Source organism: Ixodes scapularis, unplaced genomic scaffold (assembly GCF_016920785.2).
Source record: "Ixodes scapularis isolate PalLabHiFi unplaced genomic scaffold, ASM1692078v2 PGA_scaffold3__209_contigs__length_174095766, whole genome shotgun sequence".
Classification (NCBI taxonomy): domain Eukaryota; kingdom Metazoa; phylum Arthropoda; class Arachnida; order Ixodida; family Ixodidae; genus Ixodes; species Ixodes scapularis.
The window spans coordinates 49,883,065-49,907,510 of record NW_024609868.1 but is presented as its reverse complement, the minus strand read 5'-3'; the positions used below and the strand labels follow the sequence as shown (position 1 = coordinate 49,907,510).

The following is a 24,446-nucleotide window of genomic DNA, read 5'->3' as shown; positions in this document are numbered from 1 at the left end:
GCTCCTATCGGTCAGTTGCGCTTAAGAGCGTTTCTGTGGGTTTGACTGCGTTGCGGCCAGCAAGAAACCGCGACAACCCCTCTTTTTTATGTCGCCTTCCAAGCTATCCCTTAAATTGGATTCCACGCTTCATACCAAGAATAAATGTGCCGGAGGCTCGCTTTCTTCTCACGACGCAACGCTGTCAAACGCACTGAAACGCTGTCCAACGAAACTGTGAATAGGGGCCTTAAATAGATCTGTAGGCCAGCGCGTTGTCTCGTTGTCTTTGAGGTGGCTATGAAACTAAATACTGTCGCATAATAGACCCTTTCTGAAATATTCAGTGCCATCCGGTGGCTCAAAAAGCAGTTTCACTTTTGACAAATTGACGGCGGTCATGAAACAGTTCTTCATCGCGCACCATTACTTTCGCACGTCAATGCCAGAGGTTAATTGATTCTTCGATTACCTCATAATTCTTTGTTAATTTGTTTTAGTTTCGAAGATGTCAACGTGAAAACTGACCAGTATAGGTAGCATTCACTGGTGGCCATATCCGTGTGCGCTGCTGCTGAGTGCGTGCTGACGGCGAGCTTCCGCAGTCCTTGTAGCGTGCATTTAGCACCATCAAGGTTGCCGGTCTTAGCAGGCTATTAATGTGAGCTCGTTCTGAGCATGCGCTCTAAACATCGCCCTCAAATATGGCGTCCAGTTAATACCTCCTATAAAGCGGCGACTTATAAGCCCGCTTAATTAAATTTCCGCCAACAAAAGCTTTAGAGCCGAACTATACATGATGGCAATGTACCAGTGGAGCTATTGATGTTTCCTGGTGTTGTTTGGATATGCCATGAATATAAAAAGCTGCCGGCAGAAGTTCGTCTCAACATTTATGAGGGTGTTTGCGAAGTCGATGCGATGGTCATTGTCCTCACAGTGCTCTGCAACAGCGCTGCGCTCGTGATCGAATTTGCAGACATTATTATTCTGTTGTTGAATTCTTTCTGGGAAGTTCTTTGTTTCGCCAATGTAGGTGGCATGGAATTGGATATACAATGTCCTGCGCTCTTTGTTTAGAGGGACGACCTTTCATTCGCAGCATCATACGTCCAAGTGTTGATACCGGTTTGTGGGACACCTGAATACTTTCTTATGCCAGCGTACATGACAGCGCTTCGCTAGTCCCCTTTATGTAGGGAACACAGATGCGGTGCATGTGTGGACGGATATTTTCGAATTTTTAAGCTTTTTCCCGACTAGGCAGGCCTCTGCCGAAATGTTTACGCTCAAAACTTGCACTGCATGTAGTAACGGCTCTTGGTCTGCAAGAATTTTTGTTTTAGTTTTATGTTTGTTGAGCATTATAGGGCAAATGACAAAGGCTACGCCACCTCATTATGACCACAGTAAAAAGAGCTATACACTTCATAACATAGTCCTGGCATGTTTTTGCTTTGAAAAACATTTTAACACACAAGATCAATCCATTTCCTAACCCCTTGACTGGGGATCCATGACCAAAAAATATTGGGACTTTTTTTGTCCCTATATTGTCTATATTTTTTTTATAGGAAACTTTTCTTGTGCTGCCGTCGCAGCTTTGTGACGGCGAAATGGATAGCCATTTCGCCACCGTCAACCTTTTGCCATTCTATTGGTTATTGTCGGTGTATCGCCAGTGTATTTACTAGCTAATGCGATTTAGCTATTGAAGGCAATCAAAAGATTATAAAATTTATAATCTTTTGATTGCCTCCTGTAGCCAAGTAGCATTAACATGTAGATGCACTGGCAATACATCGACAATAGCCAATAGAACGGCAAAAAGTTGACGGTGGCGAAATGGCCATCCGGGTAAACAGGATGACGTCTCAATGACGATTAACATCTGTAACCTGCTGATTGACTCTTTGTAGGCACTTATTTCCATTTAGGAATAATATGTCTTTCAAATGGCATTAACCATTTTTATAGGGGCGTCACGTGTCGTGAAAATCGGGAACGAAAACAGCGTGTTCCAGAAAGCTGGCCATGAATATTACGTTGCGGTGCCAGACACAGCTATGTGGGCCCTGCAAACTGTTGTGTTTTCTTCCCAGGAGCTGTCAACGCGAAAAGCCCGCCAATGATTCGGAAGGACTTCCAAGTGGCCCCGTTATGGGTTGGCTTTACTTCGCATGTCAACAAATTGAGCTTAAACAAACGAAGGTAGGCGCACCGTTTCAGTTTTAGCGTCATCTTTAAGTGTTATGAATAATCATAATTTCTGGGTACAAACTTTACAGTTGTAAGATGGATAACCAACAGACAACCCCCGGTGCTTCCCTCTCCTCCCTTCGTCCAAGACGCCATTGTTTGATCTTTTTTATGAGCTAATAAAACATTTATTAATTTAAACCCTTACTAGGCCGTTTTTTTATTATTATTCGGTGACTGGTGTGTGTGGGGATTCTTCTGGTATCCCTTCCCCGATGGCTGCGATAATGGCCGCGGGTCGGAACACTCGTCCTCCTTCGCCGTGAGCTCCGACCTGTTCGTGAGGCGGAGGTCCGCCTGCCTTGGGGGGCTCTCCTCTCACTCTCTCCCGGGGGTACCGATTTCCGTTCCCTCGCTCGGATGCGGATCACTGCTGACAGGCGAGGAGGGTTCGCCTCTTGTTTTCCCGCTTTCGGGAAAGGGACTCGTCCGGTTGACCGCGAAAGAGATAGGACGTGTGTCGGCGACTTCTCCGATGCTTCCCCGGTCTTGGCTCTCCGGAACCCCGCGTCTGGCCAGGTAAGGACCTTTTCTTACCATGCCGGCGCGGGTGGCATTTTGGATGGGGACATTGTACTTCGTTGAAAAGAGTATGTTAATAAATGCTCTTGGACTCTTTCCTTACTCTGGTACGTGCGTCTTCTCTTCCGCTATATTCGAGAGAGTGAGACAAGGTAGTCGATCATTGGCACCGACGGAGGTGATTAATCGAACCGACCCGCGGTAATGTAGCCTTAAACGTCGCCTACATTGCCGCAGAGATGTGGGGACCGCGGGCTACTAGGTTTGACGGCTCCTTTGAGATCGCCGCCGCTGTTGAGACAACCCTTTGGTTACTCTATCGGTACCTGTGTTAGTTGGTAGCTAGCAAAATCCCACATGTGTTAGCAGGAAGGTGCGATCTTATAAGCCGTCATTGGAAACATTGGTGTTCGTGGCTCCTTCTACATTGTATTTCAAACGGCATTTTATTGCTCCTCATCGTACACGTGCTACTTACAAACGTTACTTTTTGGGCGAACTAGTTATAGGTTGTGAAAATACGTTTGTTACATTCATAAAAACAATTCATTAAGATGTTCCTAGGGCGTTGTATTTAGGTTGCGCGTGGGACCTCCTGTGTCACTAAGAAGTCAATTTCCCGTTCCACAGATTTTATTTGCAGGACTTGGGTGAAAGCAACACATCGATATAACGTCTCCAGTCGACGCACTGTATTGCGTTCTAGAAGTGTGGAATATATGTTTGGATGGAACGCCGGCCCGAGGCTCTATAACCTTCTTTAAGGTGTGCGGTGCTATCTTTACTTTTATTGTATGTCGATGTAACGTCACCAGTGCACGTAACGTACGTTTCAGACGTTTCCTAGACTTCGAGTATACGTTCCATATTCGTTGACATCCTAAGGCTTTTTCTGAATACGTGACATGACATTTCCACCTCTTTGGAACGTTGACATGACGTTATCAATTGACATCCCGTTCAATTTAAACTTGTATTCCACGTTTTATGGTCGTTAAATGGGACGTTATGTCAACGTTGATACAACGTTATCACTCAACTTCCCGTCATTTTCAGATGTGCATTCGACGTTTGACGGTCGTCAAGTGGGATGTTATGTCGACGTAAAATCTACCTTTTTTTATCATACTACGTCGAAGGGACCTGACGTCCATACTCTTGACGTTCTTTCAAGATGTGGTCCCTGACGTCATCGACGTTCTTTTTACGTCTTTCCTACACGTCTGTGCTGCCTGGGATGAGAGCTTCAGAAATGCCAGGTGTGTTCACGCTTCTTGCTTTGTGATTTGTTCATCAGAGTTCTTATCGGCTCCGAAAAACATAATCCAGTCAACTGCGGAGCAATAGTACGATGCCCTGCCACGCCCTCCGTTTCCCAAGTTGTGAGTGACCATGGCTGTGCAACACTTCAGTTATGCTCGTTCAAAACGCACTTTTGCAACCCTGTTTACTCGCTCACGTGTGGTAAGTCACATGGTCCGTGAAAAGTGTTCATTCACCGCTCTGCTTTGCTTTCGAATTTCAGTTTGATGCCGCCTACTGGGCGAAGTAACAGATTGGGTACCGTCACTGGAATAGGATCGACCGTCTCTTCACTTGGGATCACCCTGTACTCTCGCAGAATTTCACAAAGCGCCATTTTGACTTCGAGCAAAGCTAATCTCTTCCCAAAACAGGACCTGGGCCCTAGGCCGAAGGGAATAAACGCGAGCGGATGGCGCTCCGGGTGGTCTTCGGCGAATCTGTCTGGGAGGAACCTGGCAGGCTCGGGCCAGGACTCGGGATCTCGGTGGATGTGCCAAGCGGGAGCGAAAACGGAGGTTCCAGCCGGAATGAACTGATCCCTCACGGTCATGTCTCGGGGACACAGTCTTGCAATGAGAATTGGAACGGGGGGGTACAGCCTCAAGCTTTCGTTGATCACCATATCCAGGCGTTTGAGATTCTGGATGCTGTTTAGGGATATCTCATCATCGTAGGGTAACACGGCGTCAATCTCGGAATGCACTTTTTCTTGTTCGTCGGGATTTTCGGCTAAAAGGTAGAGCGTGAATTTAATCGTTGTAGCTGTTGTATCGAAGCCAGCGGCAAGAAGAACGATGGAGTTGCCAATGACGTGACGGTCCTCAAGGAGAAGATCGCTCTTTTGGACGTTGTATGTCTTGTCCTCAACACCGGCTTGAGCGTCAAGCAGCATCTGAAGCATGTCGTCTTCACGGGGGCTTTGTCCTTGGCGTCGCTTATTGATAGTGTCGTGCACGTTTTCGGCGATGCCATGGAACGTTTTAGAAACACTGGTCAGTGGGTAGATACGCTTAAGGATGCTCCTTACTCCAGGCAGGGCGAGAGTGCTCTCGATGACGGTTGAGTCTAAATCTTCAAGTATTCGCCTGAGCCCGAGCAGCAACGTGTCGTCCGACTTGTGTTGACAGTTTGCCTGTGAAGTGGACATCAGACACTCTTCAGAACCACAATTATGTAGGGGTGTGCGAACATTGATTTTTGAAAGCGAATCGAATACGAATCGAATAATTGTGGCACCGAATGGAATACGAATACGAATCGAATAATTACCGAATAGTTTCTGAATAGTAAGTAGACAGCTACTAAGGAAGAGCAACGAGATTATAAAATTATTTTTATTGTTCCAAAATGTTTCTTAAAATTATTGCAAAAACGCGACTAGACAATATTAACTAGAGTTCAACGATATATAATTAAATAGAAACAAAAGCTACTAAAATATTAGAATACTAAACATAATATGAGGGTTGACGCGGATGCTGAACATAAAATCACAGTTCGCTTGAGCCTGGTACATCCCAAAGCATTGTACTTAGTAGGAATTCTACATTCTCGTTTTATTCCTTGTAGCAGATGTCCTTCAACCGAGAATCAAGGAAGGTGGCGAGGGCGTGATATGCCTGTCTGCTTACGTCCAGGAACTTTGTTTTCACTGATCTGAGAACATTCTGGGAAGACGCATTGTCTTGTTCCACTTGCGCCCTCAAAAAGCAACATTTTCACACACTGAGCAAGTGGAACAACCATGGAAAGGTTGGGAAAGACTCGACACAAGCAGCTGTTGTGGCTTCTTCAGTTGGTTGCGGTGGAGTGACCGAAAAACTTCCACACTCTACTGCGCTTTCTCTTCGTACAACTTCCCGCTTCTACCACTTCTACTTCGCTCATACAGAGCGGCGGTACCGTAGCAGCCTGTCCTGAAACGTCTCCACGACACGCTTTCCGAAACCGTGCACGCACAGTCTCGTGCGAGAGCGGTCCCTAAAGACTGAACCGCATGTAAGCGATTAGCGAGCGACGAGACGAGCGACAGCGACCAGAGTCAGCAGCGAGCGACGGAGATTTCTCACTGTCGCTCGTCGCGTCGCTCGGTGTTTAGATTTCTAGAAAACATCCTCACCGCCTTGGTCGCTTGCTCACGCCACTTTCGTGTAGCTTGCCTCATCGCGCGACTGACCGAGCGAGAGCGAAGCGGGTAGACGTCGCCATGCCCCGTTTCTAGGCAAATCGATTACATGCGGGTTATACTTAATAACACAGTCCATAATGGAGGCAACAGCAACGTAGGTACAGAAAGAAACTGCTGCTGCCGATGACGACAATCATTGTCTAGGAGAAGAGGGTACGTGTTGCCGTCTTGCGGGCACGTATGGCAGGCGTGCTGGCGCATTGTGGGACGCCTGTGAAGGGAATGTCGCGGCGCGACACCGTAACGACTATTCGGAAATTATTCGAAAAATATTCGAAACTTTTGAAAATTATTATTCGATTCTATTAGCGAACCCTAGTAGATTCGTTAATCGAATGGAATAATAATTTTAAAACGTTTCGAATATTTTTCGAAAAATTTTTGATTCGTTATTCGAAAACGGCGAATATTCGCACACCTCTACGTTATTACGTTGACGTACTATTCGTAATTCTTTTCTAATAAAGGGAGAACGTTTTGCAGCATCAAGATAACAGGAAACATACAGCAAAAATTAAGCGACGGGAATAATGTTGGTATTTAAGATATCCTCGTCCCACTAGAGTGACAAACAGCGAGAAACGACTGCGGAAAACGAAAACGAGCGACGAACACCGCGTCGCCTGGTGGACACGACGCTGAACATGCGGAGAAGAAAACGTTTCCAAGGAAACTGAAGTTGTCAAGAAAACAGTTCAAAACGCACAGACAAACAAAGTCGCGCAACGCCGTTTTCGTGTTCTGTACTATGGGCGGAAAGTTCGCCGACAAACACCGGGAAAGTAGAAAAATAGTTTTTATTATCTGAATTCAATATTCCGCTTAGTTTTATTTGTCGTTGGCAACTTTCCGCAGCGCGGCATGATTTCTCCCTAACCCCTAATTTCTAACTCTCTAACCCTTTTAAGAAAGTAAGTGTTTTATTCCAAGCATCTGTTGTTAAAGCAACTCTGTTAATAGAAGAGATTTGTCGGTACTATACATAATTTGTTTTGAATAACCTGTAGTAAAAAGGACAAACGACATCATGAACAAAATGTTTGTTTCGTTCATGATTTTTGCTTCGTGATTTGTTTTTCAGCACTTTCATTGGCTTATACAGCAACCTGGCTGGCTGAATAATATGCTCGAGCCTTGCCACGCGTCCTGTCTATAACCAAACGATGGATTTTATGGTGTTCACGTGTCACGGGTCTCGTATAACCACACGTGCACCCACCTTCCATGCCAGTGCACACTTGGTGATGACGTCTAGGGAGTACCCCTCGGCCACGTCCACGACATCGACCGGCTCGTCACGTTCGTGATTCTTTTCGATGACTCGCACAAGTTCCTTCGCACATCCGCTCACAATTCCAGAGCAACGGTTCACCTTGCCGGCGGTGATGGCGGCATTGAGCACCGTGCGCACCTTCTTCCACTCCTCACCTGCAGAACAGCGTTTGTACCACGTAAGTATCAACTGAAACAGCTATATTCCTTATTGACGTTGCCGAGGTTTCATATACAGGTTAGCAACGACGCTTCAAAACCAACTCTGGCCACCGTGGGTGGAACCCGAAAGGTGCTTGGAGACAGCTACAAAAGAAAGGGACGAGGCAGAAAGTAAGGTTCCAGCAGGTACAGCGACAGGCCCCGACATCATACCCATGGAACTCATAAAGACACTAGGAAAAACAACCAAATTGAAGTTACGGCATGTGGTTAACCAAGTAATTATGGGAGGAGAGGTACCCAATGGTTGGAAACTAAGTAAAATGAAACTAATATATAAAGATAAAGGAAACGAAGACAGCATTAAGTCATATAGCCCGATAGCGTTAACTTCTACACAGATTAGCTATGCAGATAGTAAAGCGTAGAATGGAACAATGGACAGAAGATATGCGAATACTAGCGAGCTCCAAAATGGATTCCGAAGAGATAGAAACCTGGAAGATAACTTTTTCTTCACCACTCAATGTATAGCAATAGCAATGAAGAACCAAACTGTTTTATGGTTAGCTTATTTGGACATCAAGGGAGCGTACGATAATGTGAGCCAAGAAGAACTCTGGGGTCAGCTGAAGGAGTATAATTTAAATATAAATTTGGTTAGGTTTTTTCAGCAGGTGTACACAGATAATAAGGTAGTTATAACATGGGAAGCAGAAACTACGCAACCCGCAGCAATAAAAAGAGGACTCAGGCAGGGTTGTCCACTGTCACCTCTGCGCGTCATGATATATATCAGTAAAATGGAAAAGAAATTAGAGCAGTGCAACTTAGGTTTTGATGCGAGTTATATGGAAGGAGGGAGAAATCTAATACAGGTAACACCAGAACTGATGCATGCAGATGACATAGTACCTCATGGCAGATAACCAGGATACATTACAGCAGTGGTTCTCAACCATTGGTGTTTCGCGGACCCCTTGTGGATCGGGGGTGATGATGGAGAACACCGTTCGTGGTGAGGAGAAAGAAAGGTATAGCTAATTATGATAATGATTTAATAAATGGATATAACTATGGGCTAGTGTTAAATAGACTTGTCTCATTTACATACACACGAGAAAACTCACCCGAAAATTGGAACGATTCTTCTTAATCAAAAAAAAAAAAGCCAACTTTAATTGCCGGGCTTGACTGATGAGGTAGGGCTTCGCGGACCCCTGGAATGCCTTCACGGACCCCAAAGGTGCCGTGGACCCGCATTTGAGAACTACTGCATTACAGAAACTAGCTGGATTATGACGAGAGGAAGGCGACACCTTGGGCATGAGTTTTAGTACTGACATGTCTGGAGTAATGGTGTTTAACGACGAAAAGAGGGAACCACTGAAGATACAAGACATTGTAATAGACCATGTAGGAAAATACAAATATCTGGGAGTCTGGTTCAATGAGGGAAGGAAATATCTAGAGGAGCATGAGGAGAATATAATTATGGAAGGGAAACGAAATTTAGCTATTATGGAGTTCAAGGCACTATGGAACTGTAATAGATATGAAGTGGTCATAGTTATATGAAAAGGAGTGATGGTACCAGGGCTGTCTTTTGGCAATGCAGTAGTGTGCATAAAATCAGAGGTTCAATCAGGATTAGAAATTCGACAAAAAAGCGCAGGCAGATTGACACTGGGGGCACATTAAAAAACACCAAATGAGGGAGTACAGGGGGACAGGGGACGATCGTCTTTTGAGACCAGGGAGGCAATTAGTAAGTTGAATTTAAACAAAGGTTGGCCAAAATGGATGATTCCCGGGGGGCACGGAAGGTATTCAAGTCTTGACATGGTTTTTGTTTCCTCTAAGATTGCACGACAAGGTGCCCAGTGCGAAATAGTCGAAGGTATCTCTGATCACTCCTTAGTAGCATGCACTCTAACGTTGGCTTGTGATTTATCAACTACTATCGACATTAAGCGGTACCGTAACTTTAATAATGCGAATGATGTCAATATTTTAGACGTTCTACAGGAAAGCTATTCGCTTTTTTACGATATGTATGATCCTGGTACAAGTACTACCAATGAAGTGTGGTTACGGTTTAGAGGTATAGTTCAGCACTGCATTCAGAAATGTGTTCCATTGCGTATTAGGAGAGTGAAAAAGTTTAACCCATGGATTGCACGTGACATTCTACATTTAAAGCGGAAAATACGGCGAGTTCGTAAATTTGGTAACGGGAATAACATTTCGTCTATACCGGTTTTGCGCAGACAGTTGAGGTCTTCTGTTAAAAATACTAAACACCGTTTTTTTAACGTCTTTTTAACGCTTTGTGATCCCCGAAAGTTTTGGAGGTTTTTGAAACAAAAGAAATGTTCTTTCTCGGACATGAAACTGTGCACTGATATCCTAACAAACAACAAGCAGTTAATTTCAAATGCTTTCAACGAGTACTTCACGTCTATATTTACTGTGGAAACGGAAATAGTTCTAAGTTATGAGAGTTCTAGAATAGTGATACCGGACATCAGCATTACTGAAGAGGGAGTTTTTGCGGCCCTCCTTAACCTTGACGTTAGGAAGAGCCACGGTCCCGACGACATTCCGAATGTTTTTTTTTTTTTTTTTTTTTTGTTTAGATACGCTGAATAGTCGGCAATGTTTTTGCATTTGATTTATTGCCATAGTATAAATACGGGAGCCGTGCCTGATGAATGGAAAAAAAGGCCAGGTTGATACCAATATTTAAATCGGGTGACAGTCAATGCGTCGAAAACTACAGAGCTGTTTCACTTTTATGTACGGCCAGTAAAGTTCTTGCACACTTCGTATTCAAACGTCTTGCAGTATTTTTTGAGGACAGTATGTTTTTTCAGGACGAACAGCATGGATTCAGACGGGGTTTTTCCACTGTAACACAACTTGTTCATACGATACATGAACTTGCGGTTATCATTGATATCGGCGGACAGACTGATGTTATCTTTTTAGATTTTGCGAAACCGTTTGATCGCGTCTCCGATGACAAACTATTGCATAAGTTGCGCTACATCATCAGTAACGAGAACATATTACGACGGCTTGATTCCTATCTTACTAACCGTGCGCAGTGGGTTAGTGTTGTCTGTTTTTTTCCCCCGAGTCACCCGTTTTCTCGGGCGTGCCCCAAGGCTCGGTCCTTGGGCAGCTTTTGCTTTTAATTTTTTATTCACGATTTAAAGATACACCACCCCTATGTACAAAGCCGATTTTTTTTGCTGACGATTGTTTTATTTGCTAAGATAAACAACCTGTCTGATCAAGACAAATTAAGTTATTGTCTATCTTCGGTTCATGTATGGTGCATAAAAGGAAATATGTTCTGAACTGTAAAAAGTTCTGAAGTGTAAAAAGTGTGGCCGTGACGCGGAAGAAGAACCCTTTGTTTTTCACATATTCTATCAATGGAGTACCACTCGAGACTGTTAAACAATATCAATACCTAAGAGTTTTAATTACCTCTGATTTGTCATGGAGTGCACATATTGAGTTTATAGCTCGTAAAGCAATGCGGAAGCTCTGGTTTTGGAAACGAAATATTAACCTCTGTTCACCTAAAGCCAAAGTGACTGCTTATAAAACCATCATAAAACCAATGCTAGAATATACATGTTTTGTATGGGACCCTCATACGAAGCTGTCAATTGATATGCTAGAGACTGTGCAAAAAAAAAAGCATTGCGGTTCGTGTACAAGCGTTACGGTTTTATGTCATCCGTTTCAGATTTGTACCCAAGATCGGGATTGTGTGATTTAGCAACCCGGAGAAAAACAGAACGTCCGAAGTTTCTTTATAATATGATACAAGGTAATTTGCGACTGCGTCTCTGTGATTGCGCTTCATTTAACGAAACAAGGCCCACGAGAGGCAAACACCAATTAACACTTGTCGAACCATTGTGTCGAACCACTTTGTTTAAAGCATCCTTTTTTCCTAGAACCACATGTGAGTGGAATAAGCTTCCTGAAAGTGTTGTAAATTTGAGATCATCAGATACTTTTAGTGAAGTACTACTCTCGCACTTTGTTGAGTAGTGGCTCTGTCTGTTTGTTTGCACTGCTTCCGCTTGTTTTTGAATATTGTTTTTGTACACCTCCTGCCTGGACGTTCTACAGAATGCTGGCAGTATCACCAAATAAATAAATAAAAAATGAATAAATTTATACATGAAAAGTTTAAACACAAAATGGAAAAACCAAACCCGAAAGCTTACATTTAAATACCTACACTACTTCAATAGAAAAGGGCGTGAAAGAGGCAGAAAAGAAAGCGTTTGAAGAAAGAATACAGGCGAAATCAGCTCTAACAATGTACAAGTCACGAAAGCAGGACGAAAGAAAGGAAAATGAGTTTGACAATACACTCGGAAGTTTTTGCTGTTCGAGGCGAGAACGGGAGTTTTGATGACGATGACGTATAGGGCTAAATTTCAGGTGACAGATGCATTATGTGCCGCCTGCCATAATGATAGCGAGACACTAGAGCACTTGGTTTTGAAGTGCACTGGGCTTCACCCTGCCCTCCCTGAAGGGGTAACGAATTTGGCCGGGGCCCTGGGTTTTGCTGGCGACGATGGAAGGACGGAAGAGGATTACAGTCATAAAGAGGCGATTAGAAGATGGGTGGAAATTATCCAGGGAAAATTGAGTGATGCACAACTAACTAGGACAGCTGGGGACGGGCGGGACAGAGGAAAATTGGGACTCCCTCCCGTGTGGCTCCAGCCCAAAAGTCTCAACCCTGTCTCCCAGTGGGTCCGGTGCGAGATAACGTCAACAAGGTTTGACCAGAGAAAAATTGGCGCCTCCCTCGCCGGGGGAAAAAGGCAGGGGGTGATGTTTTTAGTTTTTTTTTTTTTTTGCCCGATTCTCCAAAGGTCATCCTGGTGGTATCCCACACTGCCTGGTGATAGTTACGAGGAGAAAATAGGTCTCAGAAGGGCGGGAGGAATCACATGTTTTTGTCTTTTTAGACTTAGGCTAGGTGGCGCAAGCTACCGACCGTTACAAAGGGTATAGCCATTAACATCCATCCATCCGTCCATCCATTCGGTTATCGCTGGTGATATCCCACACCGCCTGGTGATGGTTATAAAATTGCAGAGGGGAAGCAAATTGCGCAAGCTAGCTCCCCGTATAAAAAGTACAGCCACTAGCATCCATCCATCCATCCCTACCTTTATTCATATAAGGACGGGCAAGTGTTTGGATACTTTATCAAGGATCTACTATCACACACAAATACACACGTGCTACGCACACACACACACACACATGCCACACACAGACACGCACGCGCGCCACACACACACACATACGTTCCACACACATACGCACACGCCACACACACACACACACACACACGCCACACACACACACACACACACACATCCGCGCGCGCGCCACACACACACACACACACATGCCACACTCGCGCCAGACACACACGTGTTACACACACACGCGCCACACACACACACACACGCACGCGCACGCACGTACACACACCACACACGCACGCACGCGCGCGTGCACTCACACACACATTAACAAAAGTCCTTGTGGGTTTTGAAAGCATGTTCAGAATTTCACACACATACACATTGTTATATTTGCGAGTCTGAACGTATTTTTCTTTTCCTCTGGTACACTTTTTGTTCGGACAGGCAGCAAGTCAGGATGATAGGATGGAATGCATTGCAGGGCTCAACGGAAACGCGTCTCCGACTGGTGTGTTTACCGTGCCCTCAAACGCGGTCCCTCGATCTCCGACCGATGACGTCATAGAAATGACATTCTGCTGCCTGCCACGACCCTTGCGCTGCCACAGCAGCGGAGGTTGACGCGGGAGATTTCTGTTCTGCTCCTTGTCCAGCTTGACACACCACAGATCCTTTCCCCAGCAGCCAGGAGTTGGTATGCCACGACGACAGGGATTGCGTTCGTTTGTAGTTTTTGCCGGAACTTGTTCGATCAATCACCATGATGGCGACACCTGATAACAGGACACGCCGGCACCCCTAGTGTCACGTGGGGACCACTTGCGATGCACGGGCGGTACAAGACACTAAAAACACCAGTCGGAGGCACGTTCCAGGCAACCTAGTGTTGGGATTTTTTTTTTTGCTTTCGAGAGTAAGTATTAGCACCCGCCGAGAGCGAGAGGTATATTAGTGTTGCCACTAAACGAGCAAAGCAACACCACCTAGAATCATAAAGATATGCGCACATCCTTCTTTTTTTCCGTGAAACGTCATCACTGTCGGGTGGTACCTACGAACAACTTCCAAAAATCCCGGCACGGAACACGGCGCGCGTTGCATAATGGCACTTCTTTGGCCACGGAGAGGAGTTGCGTGGTTTTGGCTTCGATTTCCCCATTGACAAAGTTGGGAATTCAGCGCTCGCTTGCATTGCACCCATTCACCTTCGTGAGAACCCCGTTGAAACACGGACCTCCAGTGGCCGCATGACCTGCATAGACTTAACGAGGAATAGAAGTATGGCCGGTCGCTCTGTTGTGTTATTACCACCCCCCCCCCCCCCCCCCCATGAAAAACGTCACCCAGCATTCTATGCGAGTCGATAGGCAACATCAACAGTATGATACATTTAAGGAAAGTCACACATTCAAAAATGCGAGCACTGTATTTGGTCTTGACGCGACGTCGTGAAGTAAGGTTGGTCAATCGAAACCGAGACCTAGTGGCCAACCGGTAACCAAGATGCTTTTTGCGGCATTGCGCCGCCAGGATCTTTTCAATTCGGGAAAAAATCGAAGCTCAATGCTCGATACGGGGCCCGATGTCGAGCGTATTTTGACGCGTTGATTGGACAAGAGGCTATGCCTAACGCCGACGCAGCGCACGTCTCCAATCTGTGTCTTCGCTCGATCTCGCTGTGATGCGATGGCGCGAAAATTCGAATGCACAGGCTTTGAATATTCTTGGTGTTGTTGGCCAAGGCAACGAGAAATTTCTATCGTGTTCTTTGAACACGTCACCAAACTTGATTTTCTCCATTGAGATTAAGTCAGCGCGATCACAGGAACTGACAAACGACATCGCCGATACATCTAAATCAGAGGGCTTTCTATTGAAAATTCCATCAAGATACGTAATTTGGGATACTGACTGCCAGTCAGCAGCCTTGATGGAACGTGATGGACCAAAAGACGTCATCTGATGGTCCATCAGATGACGTCTGACTGCCACTGCCAAGGGATTTTCATCAACAAGGGCAGCATTTATATAAGAGTAAAGCTATACGCACTCATAAATATCGCCAAATGGCTCAATAAAACAAAATGTTCGAGAGAAAAAAAGAAAAAGAAAAAAAAAAAGCAGGACCACCGCGGATCGAACCCGCGACCACTTGCGTACAAATCGGACACCTTAACCCCTGTGCTACGCCCTTTTTTTTCTTTTTCTTTATTGCCACTGTGCTACGCCCTTGGTTAGAAACCCCGATTTCACCATTCATTTTATACAAGATGCTTCGGTTGCAAATGCAGTTACGACTTCAACATGTTATGTAAAGCACTCGTACATCACTCGCCGTACTTCAGTTCTACTCACCTGCCATGTAGAGTACTTTCGCGCCGTAGAACGATCCTTTTGTTCGCGCGTCTCCGGCCCAGTAGACCTGGTACACCTTGTCGTCTTCAACTACACCGCTAAAGTCCCTTACATCGTCGGAACTAACTACAGGCTGGGTCTTGTCGAGTAGAAATTCTAGTAGGACATGAAACCCTGTAGAGCCCGGGCAGGATCGACAGGTTGGAGCAAGCAAGCAAACAAAACGAGTCGAGAGCGATCGTTCATGAAAGCTCGGCGAAGCCTCTATGGGCGAAGCGAAGTGGCGTTTTCGGCGTTTCGGCGGGCTTCTCATCAAGGTTGTCGGTCGGCTGCGTGTCATATCTCTAACATCAGCGGTTTTATGGGCTCACGTCCCCAAATCGTTTTTTTGTGCATAGATTATTTTTCGTATTCATAGATTTGACAAAATAGTGGTATCCGAACGAACTTTACGTCCTTTGACCGTACGTCTGTCTGCACGTCAAAGCTTTTTGACGTACAGTCAGAGCCAATCGATGTACAATCAGAATCGCCACCAGGACATCTTGATGGAATTTCGCGGCGGCCGACTGCCACCAGGAAACCATCAGAAAGCCGACAAGTGGAGTCTCACTGGAGTTTGACTGTCGGTCAGAGTGACTTGTTGGCCAATCAGACATGTTTGACGTACAGTCAGGCACAGTCAGCGGTCCACTAGAAAACATTGACTGCCAAACAAGGTTACATTGATGGATTTTTCCTTCAGGCTCCACTGAAACGTCACTAATGGCACGTGTTCATTAGGCGCCATACCTGTTCTACGTTGATGGTGTTGCTTGTGGCAGCGAGCTTCCACCGTGCTTCGTTTGACACCACCGAAATGTACCCTGTATTACCCTGTCTATATTGGAGATGATGCTTACCCCGGAGAAAAGCCAGAGAACTATTGAAAGGCTCCACCTCAAGGACGACCTGCGCCCTGTCTATGAAGGTGTGCGCCTCTTTGACAAAAATCTGCCGCACCAGGTCCAGATCCGTCACGACCAAGCAGGGCTTCTCGGCCATGAAGAATCCGAACACCTTCCCGTATCGGTCAATCCATTGTTGCATCACCTGCGTCGAGGCGAAACGTTCAGTCCCATCGGAAAACCAAAGAAATCCTCTTCCTATATACTCTAGGACTATGGTAATTGGACACCGCCGTAACTTTATTGTAATCACCGGCAGCTCAAGAAACGCAGGGCGTGGCCTAATATAATAATCACGCTTCTTGCCATCATAATTCCTTCTCCGGCGTTATTATCCGCCAATTCCTCAATCTGATTGGCTGCTGAGCGATAATGAGATGCTCTGGAACCGCCACGCCCCGCGTTTCTTCCGCTCTCAGTGACCATAGTCCTCGGGCGATGCAATATCTAACGTACGTAACGGCGTATTGGAGCGGCACTCTTGATATGAATAACAATAGTAACTCTATCTGTAGTTTATCTCATCAGTTGTACATCTTCGCGTCCAACGGTCCTCGCGACGTCGAACGGGGTGTCGCCACCCGATCGTTGCTCACATTTGGTTCGGATATAACGGAAGAGCAAAACAAATACAATTTCTTCCTTAACTTCGGACAACCAAAACACTCTCCCTGTGACTTCAGAAAACAAAACGTGAAAGTATTGTGATCACTATTGCAACATTGAACCATGCGCAGACTGCATGATCGAGTGAGGAAGTATTCTTAAGATGGCGTTGGAGGCTACGTGGCCTTTCCGTGAGACAGATAACGCTCTTTTATCTGAAGGGTGCTTGACAATGTATTGTGGTGACTCTGGTAAGTACTACGAGTCGTCCACTGACCGCTGGTAAATAATTCTAAAAAAAAGTCTGTGTGTCTACTTTTACGCACAACACTCGGAGAGCCAATCACCGCACCTTATGGAGGCAGCTTAGCGAATGACGATGCCGGAACATATGTTAAGACATCGGCATTCACTGAGCTGCCTCCGTAAGGTGCGGTGGTTGGCTCTCCGAGTGTTGTGCGTAAAAGTAGACGCACAGACTTTTTTTAGAGTGAAAAAGAAAAATAATGAGCCCTGGAAAAGGAACAGACCGGCTTATGATCGTAGGGTTCACTTCGATTCTACCTTGGGTGAAACGAAGTATAATGGCAAGCGCAAATAGATTGCACTACCTGCAAGCGGTCTCTCTTGAGCTGTTTCCAGTTTCCCCCAAAGAGATCCGGATCAGGCCCCGGGATGCCGTGCTTTCGAAAGACGCCATGCCGCCGACGGCGGTTCAGCGCCCACGCCAGGACCACGGGCACTGTCAGCAGCAGCGCGTAACCCAGGACGCTGAAGATCGCAGCACTGCTCATCGCGGACAGCTGAAACACACGCGTGTTTCGTCTCACTCTCCGGCAGCAGCGCGCAGAGTTTCCTATCAACGCCGCTGACCTTATTCCCGTTTAATGCGGTCAAGGTTACGCCTTTCGATTTCTTTTTAACTTTCAAATCAGAGACTCGTGCGTCAAGGCAGCAGAGTGCAGTAGTTTAAAAAAGAACTGTCCCAAAGTTTTATTCATGCGTAACGACGTGCTTCTGCAGAGTCGCACGGCATCGATCGCGGAGGCGTTGAGTGTCGGAGAGAATCGACGGAGAAAATATTTTACGACCGAAGACATATTACGAATCAAGAAATGATGAAGATGTTTCTGAGGGCAAGGAATCACAGATGAATTATCGCAACGTGAGCGAGCTAATTACCGAGTGGGACTTAAGATTCGTTCTACGTTCAGTCAATTTTCTCCGCCGAGGGAAAAGGAAAGAAAAAGAAGCAAGGTGTTTGTTGTACGCCCTCTAAACTGCTCCTACTCCGTGAGGAGAAGGACGCGGCTTCCAAGAAACATTTCACAGCTGCTCATATTGTGATTTCCGCGTTCCGCCGCTCTATTGTTGTCGAATTGTAGAACAGACGAGATGGACCTGGTGTGAGCCATGTATGTTGTTGGCCCTACTCTGGGCAGACAATGGATAATATTGGTCCGGAGCAGAAATGGGCATTATTTCGAAGGGTTATACTATTTGAAATAAGAATTTATAAAACTTAGAGTATTTTGTGTTAATTCGATACTAGGAAATATGTTTGACGACTGAATTTAAGTACCAAAAAAATCTGTATTTCAACTGCAATACTAATAAAATACAATTTTGGGCATTCTTCGCGATTCGAGTGATGTCAAGGACACGAGAGCGAGAGAAAGAGAGGTGCGACTTTATAAAAAAAAAATGTAGTAGCCCGGCCTTGGCCTTGACGTTATTTGCGCACTCTTTATTTTAACGGATGCACACAAGACAAGCGGTGATTGTCTTGTGTACGACCTTCTACATCGTCTTTGTTTTTTGTGCTGTGTGTTGATTTTACTAAGTATGAACCAACTATATTGCCCGCATCGCCACCCTAATTGCCAGCAAGCATAAAAGAACTCGAAATCAAAAACGAACAACGAATGCACGGGCGGGGTAGAATTATTGACTGCTTGGTCGGGTGCCTTTCCTTTTGTGTCCTAAAAAGCGTTGCAGTAACGACACGCTATTTGAAAATACTTTACTACTTCTAAACGCGAGCTAAACTTTTATACAAAAACAAACAAACATTGTATTGTTCTTACAATCGCAGCACAGTCAGCGTGAAAGACACTTTTTAGCATTTTACGTAGACGTGGAATTGATGAGTATCAAACTTACCCCTTCAGTGTATGCTCCAAAGTGATTAATTTGGCCCACTATAGTAAATTTGATGACAATAACACAACACAATACAATAAAATAAAAAAAATAAAACCAGAATATCTCGCCGGTCGATTGTCCGTACTGACTGTGTCGCGTATTATACGTGCATATATTAGGACAGATGATTTTTATTTCTAAGCCCTTTATATCTTCAAGCACCTTTTTGTCATAACTTGTGAACTGCACTCTTTATTTCAGTACCGGCTTTTTTTTTTTATTTGGTTTCAATTTTGGTCGAGATATCAAACGACGGGATTAACTTAGGATTTTGAAGCTGGTAAATACTGTTTGTTGTATTTTTATCTTTATTTTCATACTTTAGATTAATTGTAATTGCATTCGAAGTGAATTAACGTATTTCGTATATGTATTTAGATACATTGTTGCACGTATGTTGCCCACCCCTCGTTCACAGTAAAGGTGTGTGTTCACAAGCCGGACCTGTCTCCGAAGAAGCTTCTACAAAATCCGTGACGTTACTTTTTCTGGGCTTCCAAATCCGCTTGAGAAATCTTGTGAGTCATGTTGACAAATGTCATGACGGGTCGGCGCGTCGGTTTAGCCCTAGTTGCAAATTTGATTTGTTATGTAAATATGTGGATTTATAACTGCTAAACGTGATTGCTAGTACAAAAAAAAATCAACACACGAATATACATTAAAAAATTAAGATAAAAAAGTGAGAGAAAAAATGCTTGCAAACCGCAATCCAAATTAGAATGGACGGCAAGGATGTGGCAGCAGAAGTTTAGAGGGTACATGTTCTGCTAATGCATGCATATCTATCTCCTAGTATACATTTGTATTTTGTTGTTCTTGTTGATTTTTATTTGCATCAAATACAGCGTACATGATACTGGAGGCTTGTGGAAAAAGCAGTCACAAGACCAGCTTGACAAAGCCATCGGCCCCCACATTGGCATTTGCAGCACTAAAAAGAAAATAATAAACATAGCATTCAGATTACAGCATTAACAGAAAAAGCAAAATAAATAGAATAAAGAGAAGCACCAATGGACCCACTCAAATTACGTGAGAACCACACAATTGTAGGATATCTTGAAAAACATTATCAAGAAAAAAAAAAAAAAACAAGATCACCTACATGCACAACTAGTTTCACGTTTAATATTACACAGCATTTTTTACATAAGAAAAGTCGACTGGGGGCTGAAATAACAACGCAATGCTTTAAACGTAATATCTAAAAGCTCGACATTTTCGGCAGCTAATCTATTCAGTAACCGTACCAGTTTGTTTTTCAGCGTATCTTGCCCTAGAGTGTTCTATAAGTGCTAACGTTCGAAGGCTCCATGGCGCGTTGTGTAGGCGGTAGTATTACTTTGTAAGTTAGCTAGTCCTTTTAAAAACGATGATTTAGTTTTTACCTCTTGTTTAAAAGTTTTGGAAAGCCGATAATCGTACATTTTATGAATTGGCAATACATTATATTTTACGAACAACTCATGTGTGTGAAAGTAACATGGAATATTTTCAACAACTCTTAGGAACCGTTTTTGTAAGACATGTATTTTATGCAGATTTGCTTGAGTTGTGGATGGCCAGACTAAGTGACAGTAGTTAAGCCTAGATGGGAACAGGCTATTATAAATTAAAATCATAATATTTCGTGGCAGAATGTGCCGATTACGATAAACAAGTCCGACTATTTGGGACAGCTTAGCGGCTACGGAATCAATGTCTGTATCCCACGACAAAGTTTCTTGAAAAACAACCCCTAGTACCTTACATCTATAGAGACAACTGCAATAGGTGTCGAATTAAGCATTATTGGTTGATTTAACACCACACGTTTATTTTTACTACGAAATAAGACGGCTTTAGTTTTGTTTATATTTATCTTTAAGCTATTTTGGCACGTCCACTCGTCTATTTTTTGTAACGTCGAATTTGCTTTATCGACTATCGCATTATATATATTTCCGGTTATAAATATCATTTTATCGTCAGCGTAAATAATCATATTAACATCTGATCCAACAGAGAGGATGTCATTTATATAAATATTAAAACGAAAAGGACCCAGAGTACTCCCCTGTGGTACGCCGCGAGAAACATGAAGTGGATCGGAGAAATGATCGTCTATACGGACTGTTTGTAAACGATGATGTAGATAAGAGATGATTAAGGATGCAGCCTTCCCTCTAAAACCATAACGTTGAAGTTTTTGAACAAGCAGTGAATGCTTTAGTTAAATCTACAAAGATACCAAGAACCAATGTTCCTTCCTCGAGTGCAGTCAAGATTAGTTCTTTCTGCGCGAGCAGTGCGGACTCTGTACCAAGTCCTTCACAGAAACCAAATTGAGATTCATTTAGAACGTTATGCTTCTGCTCAAAGTCAATAAAACAGTTTAAAATTATTCTTTCTAATGATTTTGAAAAAATTGGAAGTATCGACACGGGACGGTAGTTTCCCATGTCGTTTTTATCACCTTTCTTATACAACACATTTATATGGGCAACTTGCATTCTTCGAGGAAAAACAGCTTGACTAAGGCAAAGGTTAAATATATGCGTTATGTAAGGGGCAAGAAGTTCAATAGCCTGCTTAATTGGTTTTAACTGAAATCCATCAGCGTCTTTAGCCTTGCTGTTGCTTAAATTTATAATTGTAGTAATAACTTCTTGTTCATTTACAGGGTTAAGAAAAATAGAATTCGGGTTGGACAGAATGTTCACAAGGTTACGGTTTTAGTGACAATATTCACGAAATATTTGTTAAAAGCATCTGCAAGTGCTTTTCCACGTAACTCACCATTATTTGTGCTTATCTTGTTGACTTTGTCGGGGGAAACATTATGCTTTAAGACGACATTTAATCTTTTCCACATTAGTTCAGAGCACCCTGCCGTAGAAATGAATTGATTTGCGAAGTATTCGCGTCTTGCCTTTTTTAGTTCTTTATCTAGACAATTGCGACAAGTTTTAAACTTACGTAATATACGTAATATTTCTTGGTCTTTAGTTTTAATAAATTGGCTGTAGAGCTTGTTTTTTTCATCTATACTTGCGAGAAGCTCGCAGTTAACCCATGGCTTACGAATTTTTCTGCTTTTTCTAATACGTACACGAGGATAACTTTCTGAATATATTGGTTTTAAACTGCTGAGAAATTCATCGTAGGCGTCATTTGCGTCCATACTGTTCAGTACAATTCCCCAAGCTGTTTGTGCAATTTTATCACGAAAGATGGTCAGGTTTGTTTCTGTTATTTTTTTGTATTGGGTATGCCGACTGCAATATTTTATTTTTTACATGCTCCTTCGTACAGATAAATATTGGTAGATGATCACTTAGGTCACAGGCGAACACCCTGCTTTTACTTGGTTCGAGCTTATATTTGTTAAAAACAGATCAAATAGAGATGAAGAGTGCTCAGTCACTCTTGTGGGTAGCATAATGAAATTCTGCAAATCATGCGTCGTTAGTAAAAGATCTAGTTTAGACCTTGTTGAATCACTTTTTAGCATATTAATATTCATATCCCCGCCGCAGAGGAAATTGAAACGATTTTGTGTAATAAAGTCAAAAATCGATTCTAAGCAATCCAAGAACGTAGCGACGGTAGCTCTGGGAGGGCGGTAACAAACGGCAATTGCCGTGTTTTGTATTTGAATTGACACAACTTCACAATCACTTGTATTTACAATAAGGTCTGACAAAATTTCAGTTTTTTTTTTGGACTAAAATGCATACTCCACCGCCGCGACTACTAGGGCGATTCCAATAAAAGATATTATACGATGGGAGACAAAATAAATTTTTTTCGTCAGTTGACCATGTCTCGGTTAGCAATATTGCATGAAATTGCAGTCCAAAATTATCAAACAATAAACAGAGATCGGATTCTTTATTTTTAATTGAGCGTATATTCAAGTGAAAACACTTAAACGATTGCAGGAACGGTTTTCCTAGATGCCTTTCAAATGAATTCGGAAGTAGTATGATTCGCTGGCTGCACTTGGCCATAGATAGTCGATTGCTCAGTTCTTATCGAAGCTTATCTAGGTCGGCAATATTAGAGATTACCACCGCGCGGCTTCCGTCAGATTTGCGCACAAGCGCTCGGCCATTGCTATGCCACGCGTATTTATATTTGTTCCTTTTGGCCCAGGCTTTTGTTTCGAAAAGTAGAGAACGGGATCGTCTTGTCAAGTTTTCAAGTAGAGACAGAGTGTCATTCGAATCACGTAACTTCTTTCTGCTTTCCTACCATCTATCTCTATCAGCCTGCCTTGCAAAGCGGCAGATTAAGCCTGGCGTTTTATCTTTCCTTGAACGCAGACGGTGAATGGACACCACGTCCATATCAGAAAGCTGTGGCAGTTCGAGTTGTGTGGCAAGTACATTTAGTTTGCTCAGCAAATTTTCCATTTCGGTTACCGGTATTCCGTGAACCTCGAGGTTAAGGCGCCGGCTTCTCCATTCAAGGTTATCGATTTCGCATTGCAACTGATTAACTTCAACGTCCTGCGCCTCAAGTTTTTCCGTTCTGCGTTTTAGGTCTTTGATGTCCTTTTTTATTTTGCTCTGTTCGTTCCCGCAGTTCGTCGTACTGCTCGCTCCAGAATTGCATTGAATCTTCAATGCCCTCAACTACTTCTCTGAGCGGCAAGAGCTGGTCAAGTTTCTCATTGATCCCCTTTAGCATTTGTTGCACATCGCGAGTTTCGAAATCGTCACTCAGTGTAGGATCCCGAGCTTGTGCACAAGATTTTAAACGACGACAGGCTGGGCAGCGCCAAGCTAAACGGTACGCTTCGCTCTTCGTTTCGATTGTTTTGTCAGAAATTCCACAACATTTTCCCGTGTGGTAGCTACCACCACAGTCGCTGCACGCAATTTTCGCAACGGACGATACGAATTGTTTTTCACAAGTTTTACACTGACCGTTGGGACTCATGGCTACACCTTGGCAGCGCAGCAGCAGCGGCATGAAACGTGGTATTAGGGAATAAAAGAACAGCAACCTGAAAGATACTGGGGACTAGTTTGGTTGTGCCTGTTCAATGCTGCCGCTGCTGCCAATGTGAAGGGAAGGATCCGCTGAGGTGCCTTTTGTAGCTTCAGCTTGGTCGACGGAAGCGCTTGATGTTAGCAGTGGCGACGTCACGGTCGACCGAGCCTTGTCTGGAGTAGGCAGGCTCGTAGCTCCGAAGTCAGCAGATTTGATGTCCGATCAAATCACGGCAACGTTGCCCCGGCAGCGCTCCTGTTATCTGAAAGATACAGGGGACTAGTTTGGTAGTGCCTGTTCAATGCTGCCGCTGCTGCCAATGTCAAAAAAAAAGGAAATATATAAGAAAATTTTATGACTGAAAATATAAAAAAAAGGAAAAAAGAAAATAAGCCTATCGGG

The 24,446-nt window shown here is 44.0% G+C and overlaps 1 protein-coding gene and 1 pseudogene across 1 annotated transcript; both read right to left on the bottom strand.

The window, feature by feature from the left end:
- Positions 1–3,375: 3,375 nt before the first annotated feature.
- Positions 3,376–24,252, bottom strand: LOC115317369 (cytochrome P450 3A4). The gene is made up of 5 exons (XM_029976987.4): positions 24,058–24,252; positions 17,468–17,659; positions 16,206–16,395; positions 7,473–7,681; positions 3,376–5,197 (listed from the first exon to the last, which is right to left on the bottom strand). Exons 2-5 carry the CDS (start codon positions 17,648–17,650, stop codon positions 4,256–4,258), a joined length of 1,524 nt encoding a protein of 507 aa, XP_029832847.2. The 5' UTR covers positions 17,651–17,659; positions 24,058–24,252; the 3' UTR covers positions 3,376–4,255.
- LOC120838582 lies at positions 23,078–23,971 on the bottom strand (annotated as a pseudogene).
- Positions 24,253–24,446: the final 194 nt, after the last annotated feature.

What these genes read in the sequence shown, in the direction of transcription:
- LOC115317369 (XM_029976987.4), bottom strand. Translation starts at nt 17,650, where the DNA reads ATGAGCAGTGCTGCGATCTTCAGCGTCCTGGGTTACGCGCTGCTGCTG. An exon ending in TCAAGAGAGACCGCTTGCAG is followed by an intron (nt 16,396 to 17,467) that starts GTAGTGCAATCT and finishes GCCTCGACGCAG; the next exon opens with GTGATGCAACAATGGATTGA. An exon ending in AGTGTGCACTGGCATGGAAG is followed by an intron (nt 5,198 to 7,472) that starts GTGGGTGCACGT and finishes TCCACTTCACAG; the next exon opens with GCAAACTGTCAACACAAGTC.